Source organism: Phoca vitulina, unplaced genomic scaffold (genome assembly GCF_004348235.1).
Source record: "Phoca vitulina isolate PV1807 unplaced genomic scaffold, GSC_HSeal_1.0 scaffold8, whole genome shotgun sequence".
In the NCBI taxonomy this organism is placed as follows: domain Eukaryota; kingdom Metazoa; phylum Chordata; class Mammalia; order Carnivora; family Phocidae; genus Phoca; species Phoca vitulina.
Window position 1 is genome coordinate 48613406 of NW_022589711.1, and position 19570 is coordinate 48632975.

General features: G+C 40.2%; 1 protein-coding gene and 1 non-coding gene across 5 annotated transcripts in view; one reads left to right on the forward strand and one right to left on the reverse strand.

The window, feature by feature from the left end:
* SENP5 (SUMO specific peptidase 5) overlaps positions 1-19570 on the forward strand; it is a 52230-nt gene that overhangs the window by 17591 nt on the left and 15069 nt on the right. For 3 of the 4 annotated variants that reach the window (XM_032406821.1, XM_032406822.1, XM_032406823.1), the window contains exons 2-6: positions 6157-7697; positions 15509-15614; positions 15760-15898; positions 16138-16185; positions 16586-16663. In XM_032406821.1, coding sequence (XP_032262712.1) covers positions 6188-7697; positions 15509-15614; positions 15760-15898; positions 16138-16185; positions 16586-16663 — 1881 coding nt within the window. In that variant the 5' untranslated portion in view covers positions 6157-6187. The remainder of the gene's footprint in view (positions 1-6156; positions 7698-15508; positions 15615-15759; positions 15899-16137; positions 16186-16585; positions 16664-19570) is intronic. The other variant, XM_032406824.1, reaches the window with a different exon arrangement.
* On the reverse strand, positions 15106-15212 carry LOC116634238. The gene has a single exon (XR_004299917.1). It is a non-coding gene; the product is annotated as a U6 spliceosomal RNA (small nuclear RNA).

Genomic DNA, 19570 nt, shown 5'->3' on the forward strand with positions numbered 1-19570 from the left:
GCTTGCCTGGGGTGGTCCTGAGGCTTTTTGCACAGAGGGGCCTCTGGCAGGACAGCTGAAGCTGATGTGGGTATAGACCAGGGGAGTCCTGGGGTTGTTTGTGCATGGAGTACCCAGGCAGGGCAGCTAAAACTGAAGTGGGCATGGCTGGTGCCGTTCCTGTGCTTTCTGCACAGAGGGTGCTCTGGTAGAATGGCTAAAGCTGAAGTGGGTGTAAGCTGGGGTGTTCTGGAACTGTTTGCACAGAGGGTACTCTGGTGGGATGGCTGGGGCTGGTGAAGGCCAGAAGCCCGGGGCTCACTGAGGCAGTAAGCCAGTTAGAACACCCAGACCGTGACCCCATCCATGCCATCAAGGTGGAGGGGGGATTGTAAACTGGCACGTGCTAGTCCCTTCAGCTCTGAGAAAGTCCCAGCAACTCCCTTACCTTTTAACAGTGTTGTAGGGCTAGTTCTCTTTATGTTCTAGTTGTTCTTTTATTTATTTATTTATTTTTTGTTTTTTTAAAAAAGATTTTATTTATTTATTTATTTGACAGAGCACAAGCAGAGTGAGTGGGAGAGAGAGAAGCAGGCTCCCCGCTGAACAGGGAACCTGACTTGGTGCTCGATCCCAGGGTTCTGAGATCATGACCCTAGCTGAAGGCAGATGCTTAACCGACTGAGGCACCTGTAAAGGACAGTATTTGTATACAGTCCTTTTGATTCTAGTCCTGTACAGTCAAAATGTTTTCTAAAATTTGGCTAATTTTTCCCTCCTCTACTTTTTTTCAGTGTAGTTAGGTTATCTATTTGTCATACAGTTAGGTTCATTTGTTATTTGTATTTCATTTTGGATTCCTCTTGCATTCTGGTTGATTTTAATTTTATTGGTATATTTTTTAAGTATATGAAGCATTAACATGGTTGCAAAAGTCAGAACTTTTCAAACAGGCATATTTAGAGAGGTGCCACTCTTCTCTCATCCCTCTATCATTTTCCTTTTTTTTTCATCCCATTCACATCTACCATGCCCTATAGGTTACTATTCTCATTAGTTTCTGGTTTATCCTCCTCATATTTATATTTTTATTTTGTCTTTTGAGGGGGTCACAAAAGGGCAGATACATGTTTATTTTCTTATTTTTTCTTTTATGAAAGGTGGCTGCTTGGTAAAGAATTTAACTTTGCCCCAAGAGAAATCCTTTGTCCTTGGCTTCTGGGAGGTAATCTCTCAGCCCTTGGACTGTCATCCCTGATTGGAATGTCTGTATTTGCCTGGGGGCCTTGGATCACCAACAGTCTAACAGAATTTGCGTGGGGGCTTTGGATATCAACAGTCTAACAGACAGCATGATTTAGGATGGGGGTTGGCCATGCCAGAAAGACCAACGGTATGATTTAGGGTAATGACTTTGGCATCAGTGGATCTCCAGAGGGGCTGAAAGACTGAGCTCAGTCATGTGAGCAATCATTTATGCCTAAAAACCCCCAATAGAAACTCTGGATATCAAGGCTCAGGTGAGCCTTCCTGGCTGGCAGTATTGTCACACACTGATATCAGGAGGGTAAAGCTGTCCTGGCTCCATGGTAAGAGGACAACTGGAAGCTCCACACTTGTTACTTCTCTTGACTTTGCCCTATGTGCTTCTCCACTTGGCTGATTTTAATCCATATTCTTCAGCTTTAATAAGCCATAACTATGAATATAATAGTTTTCAGTGGGTTCTGTGAGTCCTTCTGGCAAATTATCAAACCTGAGGGTGGTTTTGTGAACTCCCTGAGCTTGCAGGTGTCTATGTGCTACCGTCATGGTGGCGCACGATTGATACTGATTTGAACTTTTTTTTCACCTAACCTGGAAATCATTCCATATTAGTTCATGGAGTTCCTCAAATTTTTTTAAGTAATCTTTACACCCAACGTGAGGCTTGAACTCACAACCCCAAGATTAAGAGTTGGGTGCTCTACCAACTGAGCCAACCAGATGCCCCTATCTTTATTCTTTTATAGCTTCACTCATTGTGTGGAAGAACCATACTTTATTCAGCTACGGTCCTTTTAGGTTTTCAGTATTTTGTAATTACAGTGTTGCAGTAAATAACCTTGTATTGTGTATTTTCATTATTATTGGAGGTGTATCTTAAGGATAAATTACTAAAAATGGGGTTGCTGGATTAGAAGGTAAATACTTACCTGGTTTTGTTAGGTATTACCAAATTCCTTTCCAGAAGGATTTTATTAGTTTGTATTCCTACCAGCAAAGTATGAAAGTTTCATTTCTGCCACCAACAGAATGTGTTGTCATTTTTGCCAGTGTTTTTATTGAGGTATAGTTAACATATAGTATTATATCCGTTTCAGTTGTAAAACATGACTTGCTATTTGTATACATTGCAAAATCATCACTATAAGTAAGTCTAGTTAACATTCACCATCATACATGGTAATCAAGTCTTTTTTCTTGTGATGAGAATTTTTAAGATTTACTCTTAGCAACTTTCAAATATACATACAGCATTATTAATTATAGTCACCCTGCTGTACATTACATTTCCATGACTGACTGACTTTATAACTGGAAGTTTGTACCTTTTGGACCTCCTCTACCCATTTTGGGCAACTCCCCAACCCCACCCTTTGCCCATTTTTTTTGAGTGAAGTTGAACATCTTTTCTTGTCTAAGGGCTGTTTAAAAATCTTTATTTGTGAATTGTCTCCTGTCTTTTCCCCATTTTTCCATCAAGCTTTTTTTGTTTTGTTTTCTTTTTTTTTTCTTTTTTTTTTTTAAGATTTTATTTATTTATTTGACAGAGAGAGACACAGCGAGAGAGGGAACACAAGCAGGGGGAGTGGGAGAGGGAGAAGCAGGCTTCCCACGGAGCAGGGAGCCCGATGCGGGGCTCGATCCCAGAACCCTGGGATCATGACCTGAGCTGAAGGCAGACGCTTAACGACTGAGCCACCCAGGTGCCCCTGTTTTGTTTTCTTTTAAGATTTATTTTTTTTAGGGGCATCTGGGTGGCTCAGTTGTTAAGTGTCTGCCTCAGCTCAGGTTATGATCTCAGGGTCCTGGGATCGAGCCCCGTGTTGGACTCCCTGCTCGGAGGGAAGCCTGCTTCTCCCTTTCCCACTCCCCCCGCTTGTGTGCCCTCTCTCTCTGTCTCAAATAAATAAAATTAAAAAAAAAAAAATTTATTTTTTTTAGAGCGCACATGCAGGGGCGTGGGCAGGGGCAGAGAGAGAGGGAGAGAAAGAACCTCAAGCAGATTCCCCGTTGAGCACGGAGCCTGATGTGGGGCTCAATCTCACCACCCTGAGAGCATGACCTGAACCAAAATCAAGTTGGTTGCCCAACTGACAGTCACCCAGGCACCCTCCCCACCTTTAAAAAAAAAAAAAAAAAAAAAAAGATTTATTTATTTGAGAGAGAGAGCTGGGGGAGGAGCAGAGGGAGAGGGACAAACCCTGACATGGGGCTTGATCCCATGACTCTGAGATCATGACCTGAGCTGAAAAGGATGCTTAATCGACTGAGCCACCCAGGCGCCCCAGCCCTTTACTCTCTATTGAGGTTTTTAATTCTGCTATTTTACATTTCCAAGGTCCTTATTGTTTTTGATTGTTCCTTAAAAAATACAACAGCCTATTCTTTTCTTTCCCTCCCAGTGGACGTATTTTTTTTCTTTGTAGATAGTGTTAGTTTTTTTCTTCCATCTTATCTTTTTAGTGTGTAGGTAAATATAGGTAGCATAACATTTACCATTTTAATCATTTTTAGGTATACAGTTCAGTGGCATTAAATACTTTCACATTGTTGTGCAACCATGGCCAACAGTCCATCTTCAGAACCTTTTTCATCTTAAACTGAAACCTGTACCCATTAAACAATAACTCCCCTCCCCCCCCCTTAGTTTTTTCAAGTTGACTACTCTAAAAAAAGCAAAAACTTATTATGAGCTGTTTGTTTTGGTCCACTTTTCAAGCCTTAGAAATCTGGTGAATCTTGGTTATCCTGTTTTTTTTTTTTTTTTTAAGATTTTATTTATTTATTTGCCAGAGAGAGAGGGGGGAGGGCATAAGCAGGGGGAGCAGCAGGCAGAGGGAGAAGCAGACTCCCCGCCAAGCAAGGAACCCGATGTGGGACTCAGTCCCAGGACCTTGGGATCACGACTGGAGCCGAAGGCAGTTGCTTAACCGACTGAGCCACCCAGGCACCCCTGGTTATCCTGTTATTTTAAAGAACAACCATTAAGAGGTTGCTTGGAAATTGTGAGCATGTCGTGGGACTTGTCAACTTTGGGCGCACTATGGGCCATCCTGGGCCATTTTGTGGGGATACCTGTATTTATGTATTGTCTTGTGGGCTAATCAGATTCTCCAGAGAAGAATCTTCTAATCTCCTACTTGGATGGATAAGACAAACTACCAGGGTTCTGAGATGTGAGTGGGAAAGTGTTGGGTGGGGTTCATATATTCAGTGTATAATTCCATCTTCATATTATGCCTGAGATCCCCCTGGCTGCAGAGCTTCAGTTTTATTCTCTCTGAAGACTAAACTTCTAGACTTGGGTAGTGAAAGGGCAGTTACTTGCTATGTGGAGTTGGGGGAGGGATTTGGGATCTCACTGCTTCAAACTTTGGGGTACACTGTAGAGTAATTGTGCAGGCCTGTTTAGTTGAGGCATCCCCAAATATCAGTATCTGCCCCCCAGGGCTGATCTCCCACTTGGGGGTATATACCTTTTTTCTGGGATCTAAATGGGGAAGGGGGCTGGGGAGGGAATTCACTGTATAAAGTCATATATCCTGTTGTACTCCTGCCCTCAGTTGTGCATGATGTGCCTGACTATCCTGGTTCATCCTCCCCAGAAAGTAAAACTTTTGAGTGTAAGGAGAATGCGCATCTTGGGGTCTAACTGCTTCTTAATCAGACTTTAAACCAGTCCTTCCTTTTTGAGCTCCCCTCTTATCTTGCCCTTCTTGGGTATTGTTGCTTCTAGTTCCTGAGCGTTTCTGAGGTCCTGTGACTTGCTTCTGGGCTTCCCCTACTGTTGGCTTAGATTTTTCACTTATTTGGCCTCCTGTAAGTCTGTGATCGCTCAACTGTGTGCTTTCTTTCAAAATTGTATTGTTCTAGTCTCCTTTTTAATTTTCTTTGTCCTTGAGAGTTTTTTCCTTTCTTAAAATCCCATTTCTGTCATCTTACTGGGAGTTGGAGAGGGAATGGAGGTAAACGTGTGCTCAGTCCTTTTTTCCCCCCAGAGAAAACTGATGCACAGAAAGGTAATACAACTTTTCTTTCTTCCCTTTTTTTTTTTTTTTTTTTTTTAAATTTTGTTATTTATTTGACAGAGAGACAGAGAGGGAACACAAGCAGGGGGGAGTGGGAGAGGGAGAAGCAGGCTTCCCGCCGAGCGGGGAACCCGATGCGGGACTCGATCCCAGAACCCTGGGATCATGACCTGAGCGGAAGGCAGATGCTTACCGACTGAGCCACCCAGGCGCCCCTAGAAATGATTCTTAAAATTTATTTCTGTCAGAGGCAGCTATACCAAGTGGGGTCATGTGAGTGTATTCATGTCTTCCAGTTTTCAGTGTGGGGAAAACCTTAATCAGGTAAGGCTTTCATTGTGTCTGATAGTCTGTTATTTTTTATTTTATTTTTTTAAAGATTTTATTTATTTGAGGGGCGCCTGGGTGGCTCAGGTGTTGAGCATCTGCCTTCAGCTCAGGTCATGATCCCAGGGTCCTGGGATCGAGCCCCGCATCGGGCTCCCTGCTCGGCGGGAAGCCTACTTCTCCCTCTCCCACTCCCCCTGCTTGTGTTCCTTCTCTCACTGTGTCTCTCTCTGTCAAATAAATTAATGAAATCTTTAAAAAAAAATTTTTTTTTTTTTTTATTTGAGAGAGAGAGCAAGCAGTGGGGAGGGAGAGGCGGACTCCGTACTGAGCAGGGAGCCCAACGTGGGGTTCAATCTCAGGGATCATGACCCCAGCTGAAGGCAGTCGCTTAACCGACTAAGCCACCCAGGCGCCCCTATGTCTGATAGTCTAAATTGAATTTCATATGCTCTTCTTTTTCTTTGAATTTTGCAGCTTATATTGCTGTGATTATATCTTTATGACCTTATTTTTAGGGTAGAAGTGTAACTTTGCTTTCTCTTCTCTTTCTCAGCTTCATCAAGATCTCATTATGCATCAGAAAAATGAAAAAACAGAAGAAAATTCTATGGAGGAAAGGAATCCATTTAGCCTTTTCTGAGAAATGGAATACAGGGTTTGGAGGTTTTAAGAAGTTCTGCTTTCACCAACACTTATGCATTCTGAAAGCCAAATTGGGAAGGCCAATTACTTGGAGCAGGCAGGTGAAGCATTTCCAGTGCAGAAAAAAGGCCCTTCAAATCCAGAAAACGTGGATCCAGGATGCACCTTTTTTTGCTAAGACAAAGTCCAGTGTGGCTGCTCAAAATGTTAGTACTTTGTCCTCTAAAGTGAAAAGACAAGACTCTAAACACTTCATTTCCTCCTCAAGGACCCTCCTAAGACTCCAAGCAGAGAGGCTGCTGTCCTCAGCAAAGAACTCTGACCATGAATACTGTGGAGAGAAAAGTGTCTTGAAGGCAGTTGCTGACTTACCAGCAAGTAATGTTTTAGGTCAGGCCAATGGTCACAGACCTAGGACGGAGCCACAAGCTTCTGACTTTCCTATGAAGTTCAATGGGGAGAGCCAAAGTCCAGGTGAGAGTGGCACAATTGTGGTCACCTTGAGCAACCATAAGAGAAAGCGCTTTTGTTATGGCTGCTACCAAGGTCTGGAGCACCACAGGAATGGGGGACCCCTGATTCCAAAAAAGTTTCAACTTAACCAACATAGAAGAATAAAAGTATCTCCTTTTATGATGTATGAGAAATTATCCATGATTAGATTCCGGTATAGGATTCTCAGATCCCAGCACTTCAGAACAAAAAGCAAAGTTTGCAAGCTAAAAAAAGCCCAGCGAAGCTGGGTGCAGGTCACTGGGGACCATCAAGAGACCCTTAGGGAAAACGGTGAGGGTGGCAGTTGCAGCCCATTCCCTTCCCCAGAACCTAAAGACCCTTCTTGTCGGCATCAACCGTGTTTTCCAGATATGGACAGCAGTGCTGTGGTGAAGGGAAAGAACTCTCATGTGCCTGATGGCCACACTAAAGGAAGCCCTTTCTTGGGCAAGGAGCTTAGTTTAGATGAAGCATTCCCTGACCAACAGAATGGCAGTGCCACATATACCTGGGACCAGTCACCCTGTTCCTCTCCTAAGTGGGAGTGTACAGAGCTGATTCATGACATCCCCTTACCAGAACATCATTCTAGTAACATGTTTATCTCGGAAACCGAAAGAGAAGTCATGACTCTGGGTCAGGAAAATCGGACAAGTACTGTCAGTGATGACAGAGTAAAACTGTCACTGTGTGGGGCAGATCAATCTGTGAGTAGTGTAGATGGGCCTGTGTCTGAAAAGACTGCTCAGAATGAGAGCTCATGCCAGATGGATGAGGATGGATGTCTCAAGCAGAACATTCTTAGTTCTAAGTTGCTGGACCACCCTTACTGTAAAAGTCCCCTGGAGGCTCCCCTGACATGCAGTGGACTCAAACTAGAAAATCAAGCAGGAAGTGGGAAGAACAGTCAGAAAGCCTCTCCAGTGGATGATGAACAGCTGTCAATCTGCCTTTCTGGTATGCACTCTTCCTTTATTCTCCCCCAACCTCCAGCCCACAATTGCTGTCCATTATCTTTTCTAGGAGAGTCCGGTTTTCTCCTTCCACACATAGATTTCCATTTCCCTTAAAGCAGTTAGACATTCCTCTTTGAAGCCTTCTAGATTGCTGTATGACCTAGATGTTCCATAATTTAAGTCTTAGTTGATAGACATTTGTGTTGCTTCCAGTTTCCTTCTATAAATGAACGTGCAACAAAATTATTCTATATACGTAAACAGTTTTTTTCTGTAAGTTAAATCTGTAGTAGTGGAATCGATGGTGAAAGAACACACTTAAAATTTTAAGAGAATTGTGAAGTTACCCTCCAGAAAGTTGAACTAGTTTACACTTGTTAAACTTTACTAATCTTCTAGATCATGAGAGTTTGGGGTTATTTTTAAGATTTTATTAATTTATTTGAGAGAGGCGCATGTGTGTGCATGGTGGGGATGGGGCAAGGGAGAGCAAGCATGTCAGGCAGACTCCTCGCTGAGTGCGGAGCCTGATGTGGGGCTCAGTCACACAACACTGAGATGACCCAAGCTGAAATCAGGAGTCAGATGATTAACCTACTGAGCCACCCAGGTGCCCCAAGAGTTGTTTTGATTTGCATTTTGTGTGGGGTTTTTGTTTTTGTTTTTGTTTTGATTTGCATTTTTAAGTTTAAAGTTCAAACATCTTTTTCTGTGTTACTTGGCCATTTTTTGTTTGTATATAATTTTCCTTTGCCTATTTTTCTATTGGATTGGGTTATTTCTATTTTATTTATTTGGTATATGAAAATTTCCTATATGACAGGCACTGTGCTAAAGAATTTGGCAGTGAGCAGGAAACACTGGTTCCTACCTTCCTGGACCTTAGCATCATTCTAAAATGTTAAATTTTAATTATAAATGTCATAAGAGGGGTGCTTGGGTGGCTCAGCCAGTTAATCGTCTGTCATTGGCTCAGGTCATGGTCCCAGGGTCCTAGGATCAAGCCCTGCATCGGACTCCTTGCTCAGCGGGGAGTCTGCTTCTCCCTCTGCCTGTCGCTCCCCCCCGCCGCTCGTGCTGTCTCTCTCAAATGAATAAATAAAATCTTAAAAAATAAATAAATAAATGTCGTAAGAGTTTAAGTTTTTCCTTCCCCAAAGGTAAAAGTACCCTGACTTTGTGTGTAGTAATTTTGCTTAAAGGAAATTATCAGTTCTTCATTGTGAAACTTACCTGTCTTTATGGCTTCAAGTTTTTACGTCCTCCTTTAAAAAGTCTTCTCGTCAAAATGTACCCCATGAGTAAGCTGATGTAAACATTTTTGGTAGACAGTGTGGCAATATCAATCTTTGACCCATTCCCCTTCTTGGAGTTTATCCCAGATATGAATACATTTGTACAGGGATATTACTTGTAGTATTGTCCTGGTAGTAAAAGACTGGAGACAACTAAAAAAAATTTCTATGGAAGTATAAGTTACAGCACATCCAGGCAATATTATAATATGAAGCTGTTAAAGAAGAAATTCAATCCATATTTTGAAACTGAAAGCTGTCTATATAAAGTGAAAAAAGCAAGTTGCAAAACAGAATGATGCCATTTTGTTAAGAGAGAGATGCATACATGTAGGATAAGTATATGTACATATGTGTGCACGTGCATTTGTATAGGTCATATCTGGAAAGATGTATCAAATTTTTTTTTTTTTAATTTTTTAAAGGATTTATTTTAGAGCACACGCACACAAACACACACATGCAGAGGGGCAGAGGGAGGGGAACCAGACTCCCCATTGAGCATGGAGTTCAACCTGGGGCTTGATCCCCTGACCTGAGTGAAACCAAGAGTCAGATGCCCAACCAACTGAGCTACCCAGGCGTCCCTATCAAATTGATATAAAGGGCTTTTTCTGGGGAGTTAGGAGCATTACTTGTTGGTAGTTTAAACAATTCTGAACACTTGTTTTCCTAACCATTAAGTATGTATAAAAAGTTTTTCTCTACAAAAAGACACAAAGTACAGAGTCCTAGCAAATCTTTAAAAAAACAAAACAAAACTATTTCTGATGTTTATACTGCCCTAGAATAGAGAAAGACAAATTTCCCTACCATAAAGTTAGCAGAACCATGATATGATACATAAACCTGAAAAAGTGAGCATTTACACACAGATACCAGTTAACTTATAGAGATGTAGCTCTTCCAAAAGCAGCTGATAAATTGACTGTGGCATACAGTAAAACTATAGCGTGACATGAGGAAATAGGGGATTTTTACAGAATGCACACTTGGTGATCTGTGAAGTAATTAATTATCTTAATAGATTAAAGGAGAAAAGAAGAACCAGAAGAAACCATTTTGGGGATTTGCTTAGCATTTCCATGCCCACTGAGAAGAGTTCAAGGCAGAGCAATAGCTACTGCCCGTCACAGCCCTCCCCACATCAGCAAATTACCCAAGTACAGATAAGCCACAATCAATCACGAAACATCTGAGGAAAGCCAGCACAATGAAAAGGACAAATTCAACAAATAAAGGAACCCGAGTAATCAGGATTAATAGAGCAATTAGAATAGAAATCAGTATGGGACAATTGGTATAGTAGATGCTCCTTTAACTGACTTCTATAGCGTTAGCTAATATTAAGTTCCATGGAATGCTGAATGCTGGCTCTTCTCTAATGCGCATTATTCATAGTGCGCATTATGCTCACTGCAGTGGACTGATATTTATCATGAGCCAGTTGTACTTACTACATTTTGTTTATTTCATAATTATATTAAATATTGCATAAAATTGGTTTTGGAAGGAAAAGAAATAGATGCCTATGTTAATATATTCCAGATGGATTAAAAATTTAATTAGAAACAAATACAGACATGCAAACTTGTACATAGTATAGATGAACCTTGAAAACGTGCTAAGTGAAAAAAGCCAGGCACAAAAGGCCACATACTGTATGATTCTATTGATTTGAAATGTCCAGAGTAGGCAAATATAGAGATACAGAAAGTAGGTTAATAGTTGCCAGGGGCTGGAAAGAGGGAGCAATGAGGAGTGACTGGTAACAGGTACACATTTTCTTAGTAGAGTAATGCAGATGTTCTTGAATTAGGTGGTAGTAATGGTTGCACAGCTCTGAATATACAAAAAAAAAAACTGTACACTTCAGGAGTGATTTTTTTTTTTTGTGGATGCGAATCACAGCTCAATAAAGCTGTTAAAAAGAAACAAATATAAGAGGCCATTTTATAATCTCACATTGATAATACATGTTAAAGCATGATAGGAACCTCAGAAGCAGTATACCAGTTTGACTCGATAAACATTACAATCCTGTACATATATGTAACAAGTCATAAAATTTTAAATTTAATTTTAAAATTAAAGCTTGTTGCCATTTCAAGTTTATAAAAATGTTCAACCTTGTTTTCTTCTAGATTATTAATGTGTTATTTTTACATTTTGCTATTTGGAAAAAAGTAAAGATGGATCCCTACCACATTCTTCACATCAAAATGAATTCCGACTGCAAATAAAATTTAGTTAATTGTTCTAATACTATTTATTGAGTAATTCATCTTTTCCCCGTGGTTATGAATTGCTCCCTGTTTTGGGGTCTTTTTCTGGACTTGGTTTTTCTGTTTCTATGTTAGCACTAGTCTGCTTTAATTACAGCAGTTAGGTTTTTTTAAATTTTTTATTGTTATGTTAATCACCATACATTACATCATTAGTTTTTTATGTAGTGTTCCATGATTCATTGTTTGTGCACAACACCCAGTGCTCCATGCAGAACGTGCCCTCTTTAATACCCATCACCAGGCTAACCCTTCCTCCCACCCCCCTCCCCTCTAGAACCTTCAGTTTGTTTTTCAGAGTCCATCGTCTCTCCTGGTTCGTCCTCCCCTCCGATTTCCCCCCTTTCATTCTTCCCCTCCTATCTTCTTTTTTTTTTTCTTAACATATATTACATTATTTGTTTCAGAGGTACAGATCTATGATTCAACAGTCTTGCACAATTCACAGCGCTCACCATAGCACATACCCTCCCCAGTGTCTATCACCCAGCCACCCCATCCCTCCCACCCCTCCCCCCACTCCAGCAACCCTCAGTTTGTTTCCTGAGATTAAGAATTCCTCCTATTAGTGAGATCATATGATACATGTCTTTCTCTGATTGACTTATTTCGCTCAGCATAACACCCTCCAGTTCCATCCACGTCGTTGCAAATGGCAAGATCTCATTCCTTTGGATGGCTGCATAATATTCCATTGTATACATATACCACATCTTCTTTATCCATTCATCTGTCGATGGACATCTTGGCTCTTTCCACAGTTTGGCTATTGTGGACATTGCTGCTATAAACATTGGGGTGCACGTACCCCTTCGGATCCCTACATTTGTATCTTTGGGGTAAATACCCAGTAGTACAGCAGTTAGTTTTATAATTTGATGGGACTAGGCCTTCCTTCTCTCTTGCCCTCTTTTTCACCTCTCTTCTTTAATCCTTTTAAAAAATTTCTAGGAATTTCTCACATTTTGGTCCCAAGATTTGTTTTTTCAGTTAAATAAAAATAATGGCTTCTGATTGGTATTGCATTAATTTTTAGACGAATTTAGGGAAAATTGCATTCATTACAATACTGAATTTTCCTGTCTAAAAACAAAGAATTACTCCATTTATTGACCTTTGTAGAATTTTGTGCTTTTCACTTAGGTTTGCACATTCCTTTAGTCTTAAGATATTTCATGCCTTTCTTACTTTAAGATTTTGTTTTTAAGTAGTCTCTACACCCAGTGTGGGGCTCAAACCTACCACCCCAAGATCAAGAGTTGCATGCTCTACCGACTGAGCCAGCCAGGTGCCCCATGCCTTCCATGTTTTTGATGGGACCTTTCTGACATGGGTATTGTATTTTGTTGGGAGAACCAAGTGGTTACATTTCTTGTATACCCAACACCGTGAACCCCATTCCACATTCATGGTGGGATGTGACCTGGCAGTTACCTCAAGAAAAAACTGTCCAACACAGTTGGTTTAACATGAGCAATTTAACTTCAGAAATAACACCTCTGGTTTTGTTTTTCATATTATTACCTTCTGTGGGGATTTTTGTTTTGTTTTTAAGTTCTTAGTTTATTAATCCTCTCATGAAAAATCTGCACGGTCACCACAGATAAAGTCACTGCAAAATCTACTCCTTTTTGCCAGCACCAACATTGGCTTTTGCTGTCCCCCTGACTTTCTTCATTCTGTTCTTGTGTTCCTTTTGCTGTTTTCTTGAGGTTTTTTTTCTTCTCATATAGGCCAGGTCTTGCAAGTCTGTCTGGGTTCATTTTTCTTTGCATAATCCAAGGAATCCTAAATCATACCAAAGCCAGTTAACTGTCTTGCCACCACCAAAATGGGTTCTAAATTCAAATACAAAGATGACATCTGGTGTGGTCTTGTACATTTTGGCTAGTGTTTGTCGAATTTCTGTCCTAGGTACTGTGCCTTTCTGGGGTGAAGAACCTCACTGACCCATTTGTTTCTGCTGAAGTAGTAGGTTGGTCATGAACTTCCTGGTCCTGATAGTTACTGTGTCATTCACGATGGCAGCCAAGCTTCATGCCGCCAGTGAGGAAAAGAGCCATATTACTACCTTTTGTACTTGCAGGATGGGCTCTAATTTGAATTGTAGTTTTTGTTTTGTTTTTTCCCCAACATTTTATCCTTTGTTTCTTGGTCACATTGAAGTTTTAGCACTTTGGGAGTAAGAGAAATTGTGTATCCCAGATGCATTTTTCCTTTTTGGTTTATTAGTTTGGTGAATGCAACTGGGTAAAGAATAATGGATTTAATTCTCATTTTAAGAAGTTTTCTGGGTAATTCTTGGCCAGTGGGTATTAAAAGGGAAAGATGAAGTGAAGAACAAGCTGCTTTTGTAGAGAAAAGATAATAGGTATTTCTTGCTTTGGATGTTAATAGGTATTTCCTGCTTTGGATATAGCATAGTGTAATAGTTAATGGTTGGCTTTCTGTGGTCATATAACCACATGACCACAATCAGAATCTTGTCTCTGCCATATGCTAGTTAAGGGTCCTTGGGAAAGTTCCTTAACCTCCCTAAGCTTCCTATCTCCATTTGCAAAATAGAGATGCTATCTTACACAGGGTAGTTATAAGGATGAAATGAGATGTATTAGTGCTTGGTTTATGATAGTGCTATTTGACTGCCATTTTACTTCTGGTCCCAGTGAGATGTGTTTATGTCCGTGAAGGGTTCTCCTAGAAGATCTAGGCAGAGCCTTTCTTTTCTTTTTATAATTTATTTGTTTGACAGAGAGAGACAACAGTGAGAGAGGGAACACAAGCAGGGGGAGTGGGAGAGGGAGAAGCAGGCTTCCTGCAGAGCAGAGAGCCCGATGGGGGGCTCGATCCCAGGACCCTGGGATCATGACCTGAGCGGAAGGCAGATGCTTAACAACTGAGCCACCCAGGCGCCCCTTTATTTCCTAGGACCTTTTTGGGTATGTTTCTTCAGTGGATCCTCTTGGAAGCCACCTGAAGACTATCCTATATTCTGGCCAAGAGGTCACCCTTTATTTCCCCTCTTAAAATGTGCCTCCCCAGCTGTTACCCAGTAAGTTCACCTTATAGGGTTATTCGGTATCAGGAGTATAGTAACTCCACCAAATTATATGATATTAAAAATGCCTTACATTTGTCCCTTGCTATGAGATGTGAAATTTACACACATTTACCAAATAATACAGTGACCGTGATATCAACAATTAAATTGTGATTGTGATTTTTAAAACGATAACTCCTTCAGTTACCAAATGTGATACACATTTAACCAGGTGATTAAACCCTTTAGATTTCACTCTTCGGGTGGTAGGATTCGTCTTCAAGGTTAAGCTATTGAAGGATGTCAGTCTTTTTTTTTTTTTTTCTTAATTTTATTTTGTTAGTCACCATACATCACATCATTAGCTTTTGATGTAGTGTTCCATGATTCATTGTTTGTGTATAAGTGCCCTCCTTAATACCCATCACCGGGCTAACCCATCCCCCTACCTCCCTCCCCTCTAAAACCCTCAGTTTGTTTCTCAGAGTCCATAGTCTCTCATGGTTCGTCTCCCGCTCTGATTCCACCCCCCTTCATTTTTCCCTTCCTACTATCTTCTTTTTTTTCTTTTTTTAACCTATAATGTATTAATTTGTTTCAGAGGTACAGGTCTCTATTCATCAGTCTTACACAATTCACAGCGCTTACCATAGCACATACCCTCCCCAATGTCCATCACCCAGCCACCCCATCCCTCTCACCCCCCACCACTCCAGCAATCTTCAGTTTGTTTCCTGAGATTAAGAATTCCTCATATCGATGAGATCATATGATACTTGTCTTTCTCTGAAAAATATGGAACGCTTCACAGATTTGCCTGTCATCCTTGCGCAGGGGCCATGCTAATCTTCTCTGTATCATTCCAATTTTAGTATATGTGCTGCCGAAGCGAGCACTGAAGGATGTCAGTCTTTCATTCTAGCTAGCCATTCCCTCCATTTAAGCATCAGTAGCTTAAAAAGCCAAGGTGAAATGATACCTTTGGGCATTTCTCTTTAGATTGGAATGGTGAGGGCCTGATCTATTTTATTTTAGCCTTTACAAAACATAACTTTTAAAAGATTTCTTTATAGCATAATATACAATAATATAGGTTAAATGTGTGGTAAGTGTTATGTATAGGTTAAGTATTGGGACAATGACTTTTTCTGGAAATGTTTTTTCCATTGTAATTTTTCTTCCTTTATTTAAGGATTCCTAGATGAGGTTATGAAGAAGTATGGCAGTTTGGTCCCACTCAGTGAAAAAGATGTCCTTGGAAGACTAAAAGACGTCTTTAATGAAGACTTTTCTAATAGGTTTGTCAATAATGCTTAAGTTAAGCCCTTGAAAATAAAATTATTCGCATATAGGACTTTTCTTTTAATTAAAAAAAGTAGATACTTAGCAATAAATTGAGTGGAATTCATGTTTCTTTTCTTTCAAAATCTTTTTTTTTTTCAGAAAACCATTTATCAATAGAGAAATAACAAACTATCGGGCCAGACATCAAAAATGCAACTTCCGCATCTTCTACAATAAGCACATGCTGGATATGGATGATCTGGCAACTCTGGATGGTCAGAATTGGTTGAATGACCAGGTTAGTATATTGTAGGTTCTTGGTGTGGAAAAGTTGTGGAGGATGTTGGACCATAAAATATAATTAATCTTTGGGTTGGCCTCACAGTTATCTTTTGGAATCAAAGATTCTTTACCCTTACTGAAGTGAGTCATTCACCCCAGTAGCCAAATGTTAACATTGTCAGTGTTACTCATTCTGTGTGGGATGTTATGAATTGTATAGGGTTAGTAAGCTGGTTTTATGTTGGCTTTTTATAGGTCATTAATATGTACGGTGAGCTGATAATGGATGCAGTCCCAGACAAAGTAAGTGAAAAGTTACTCTTCAGGAGAGAATCCTTGTATATTGAGTTTTTTTAACGTTATGTAATTTTTGATATTCCTTAGATTTTTTTTTTTTTTTTTTAAAGATTTTTTATTTGTCAGAGAGAGAGCAAGCGAGCACATGCAGGGGGAGTGGCAGGCAGAGGGAGAAGCAGGCTCCTCGCTGAGCAAGGAGCCCGATGTGGGATTCGATCCCAGGACCCTGGGATCATGACCTGAGCCGAAGGCAGATGCTTAACCGACTGAGCCACCCAGGCATCCCTTTTCCTCACCTTTTGGTCTATCTTACATACAAGGGTTTTTTAATTTCCATTTTCTTTTGAAGTTAAATCTGGGCACAGCTTAATATAATATGGATGCTTGTATTTGATGTCTCTTCTAGGTTCACTTCTTCAACAGCTTTTTTCACAGACAGCTGGTAACCAAAGGATATAATGGAGTAAAAAGATGGACTAAAAAGGTATTCCCTTTATTTCTTTTTGATTCTAAATCTGAAATGCAGATAAGCCACTTAGAGTAGAAGGATAACAACTTTAATGTCAATATGATATTAATTAGAAACAGACTCTTTTAAAAAAACTTTAATATGATAGTTGTTTTTAATACGATAGTTCTGGTTTTTTTACATCTTATTGTTTGAAACAGGAGATACTAGTAAAATTCTGAGTCTATCCAGCTGATTGGAATATTCTCTAACTGAAAGCACTGGGCTGGAAGTTCATGGTTCCAGCATTGCTATTAGCTTGCTGTGCAGGTTGGACAAGACAATTTTTCTGGGCTTTAGAATGCTATTTATAAAACAAAATGATAAAATCAGAGTAATCCCTAACCTTAATTTCTCCTTCCAACCTTAATTTCTCTCTGTAGCCATTGACTAATGCCAGAAACATTACTTTAAAAGCCTATTTATATTCTATTTTTGATATTTTGACAAGATTACCAGTGAGTTCAAATTCCAGTCATAGGTCTAGAGATACTGTAGCATTTCACTTTTTTGTACTGGATGGGTTATAGAAATTAAGAGAAAGTCTTGAGTAGCTATGGATGGAAGTAATTTTTTGCTAAGTACAAACACCTGATTGAACACTGCTATTTAGGTAATATGTGCAAAGCATCATCAGTAACTCCAAGATAAATGAAACGTGGTTGAAGAGTGCAAATCTGGGGGAATAGACAGAATGAACTTAGGACTCAGAGCTAGGTTCAGATCCTAGGCCAGCCACTTAACAAGTTGTAAGACCTTGGGCAGATTGCTGAATTCCTCTAAGCTTCAGTTTCCTCATCTGTCAAGTGGTAGTACCATGACTATTTATCTTGTTGAGAGGATTAAATGAAATAATTAGTGTAAACCATTAAGCGCATGGTAAACACACAGTGATGATTATTATATTATGATGGTAGAAGCATGTGAGGCAGCTAGCGTAGCTGGAATGCAGAGAGCAAAGAAGAGAGTGGCGTGAAGTAAACCTGATCAGAGATATAGGACCTTAAGGTCTAGGTTTTGAATTTTATCCTAAATGTATAGGAATCTATTGAAGGGTTTTAGGTGACATCATCCAATTTGTAGTCTTTGCTCTAGCAGCACTGAAGAAAATGGGTGAGTGTGGGAGCAAAGCTGATATGGGTAGAACAGAAGGCCATTGTAAAGTACCGTTGATGGTACTTTGGATTAGAATGGTAGGACAGATGGGATATGTACACAAATGTATGATCTGGGAAGTAAAATTAACAGGACTTGGGTGATAGATTGGTTATGGGAATGAAGGAGAAGGAAATGTGAAAGATGACTTCCAAGTACAGTATATGATCATCTTTCCTCATCGACATCACTCTTCTTGGTTAAGTAGCATCCCACTATATGGGTATCTATTTTTAATTTGAACAATCCCCTAATAGTTATCCTTAATTTTTCTTGTATAAACACCACTGCAGCCCATCCAGTGGTACAGGCCACATACAGGCGTATGTTCTTTTATTGTGCTTCACTTTATTGTGCTTCATAGATATTGCGCTTTTTACAAATCGACTTGTGGCAACCCTGCATCAGGTAATCCTGTTGGCACTGTGCTTCCAATAGCATTTGCTCACATTGTGTCTTTGTGTCACATTTTGGTGATTCTTGCAATATTTCAAACTTTTATTATTATATTTCTTATAGTGATCTGTGATCAGTGATCTTTGTTCCTATTATAATTGTCTTGGGGTGCCATGAACTGTACCCATATAAGATGGCAAACTTAATGTTATGTGTGTTCTGACTGTCCCACCCACTGGCTGTTCCCCCATCTCTCTCCCTCTCCTTGGACCTCCCTATTCCCTAGACACAGCAATATTGAAATTAGGCCAGTAACACCAAAGTGTGTTCAAGTGAAATTAACCCTCTAAGTGTTCAAGTGAAAGGAAGAATCACATGTCTCTCACTTTAAATCAGAAGCTACAAATGATTAAGCTTAGTGACGAAGGCATGTCAAAAGCCAAGATAGGCTGAAAGCTAGGCCTTTTGTGCCAAACAGCCAAGTTGTGAACACAGAAGAAAAGTTCTTGAAGGAAATGAAAAGTGCTACTCCAGTGAACACATGAATGTCAAGAAAGTGAAAATAGCCTTATTGCTGATAAAACAAAAGTTTTAGTTGTCTGGACAGAGGATCAAACCAGACACAACACTCCTTTAAGCCAAAGCCTAATCCAGTGCAAGGCCCCAACTCTCTTCAATTTTATGAAGGCTGAGAGAGGTGAGGAAGCTGCAAAAGAAGAGTTGGAAGCTAGCAGAGGTGAGTTCATGAGGTTTAAGGAAAGAAGCCTTCTCCGTAACATAAAAGTGTAAGGGGAAGCAGCAAGTGCTGATGGAGAAGCTGCAGCAAGTTCTCCAGAAGACCCAGCCCACATAATCCATGACGGTGGCTACACTAAGCAGATTTTCAGTGCAGATAAAACAGCCTTCTGTTGACAGAAGATGTCGTCTAGGACCTTCATAGCTAAAGAGAAGTCAAAATACTTGGCTTCAGAGGATAGGCTGGCTCTCTTGTTAGGGAGGGGCTAATGCAGCTGTTGACCTGAAGTTGAAGCCAGTGCTCATTTCCCATTCTGAAAATCCCAGGGCCTTTAAGAATTATGCTAAATCTACTCTCCCTGTGCTCTATGAATGGAACAACAAAGCCTGGCTGATAGCATATCTGTTTACAACATGGTTTAATGAAGATTTTAAGCTCACTGTTGAGAACTACTGCTCAGAAAGATTCCTTTCAAAATAAGACTGCTCATTGACAACACACCTGATTACCTAAGAGCTCTGATGGAGATGTCCAACAAGATTAATGTTGTTTTCATGCCTGCATAAACTCTGTTCTGCAGCCCATGGATCAAAGGA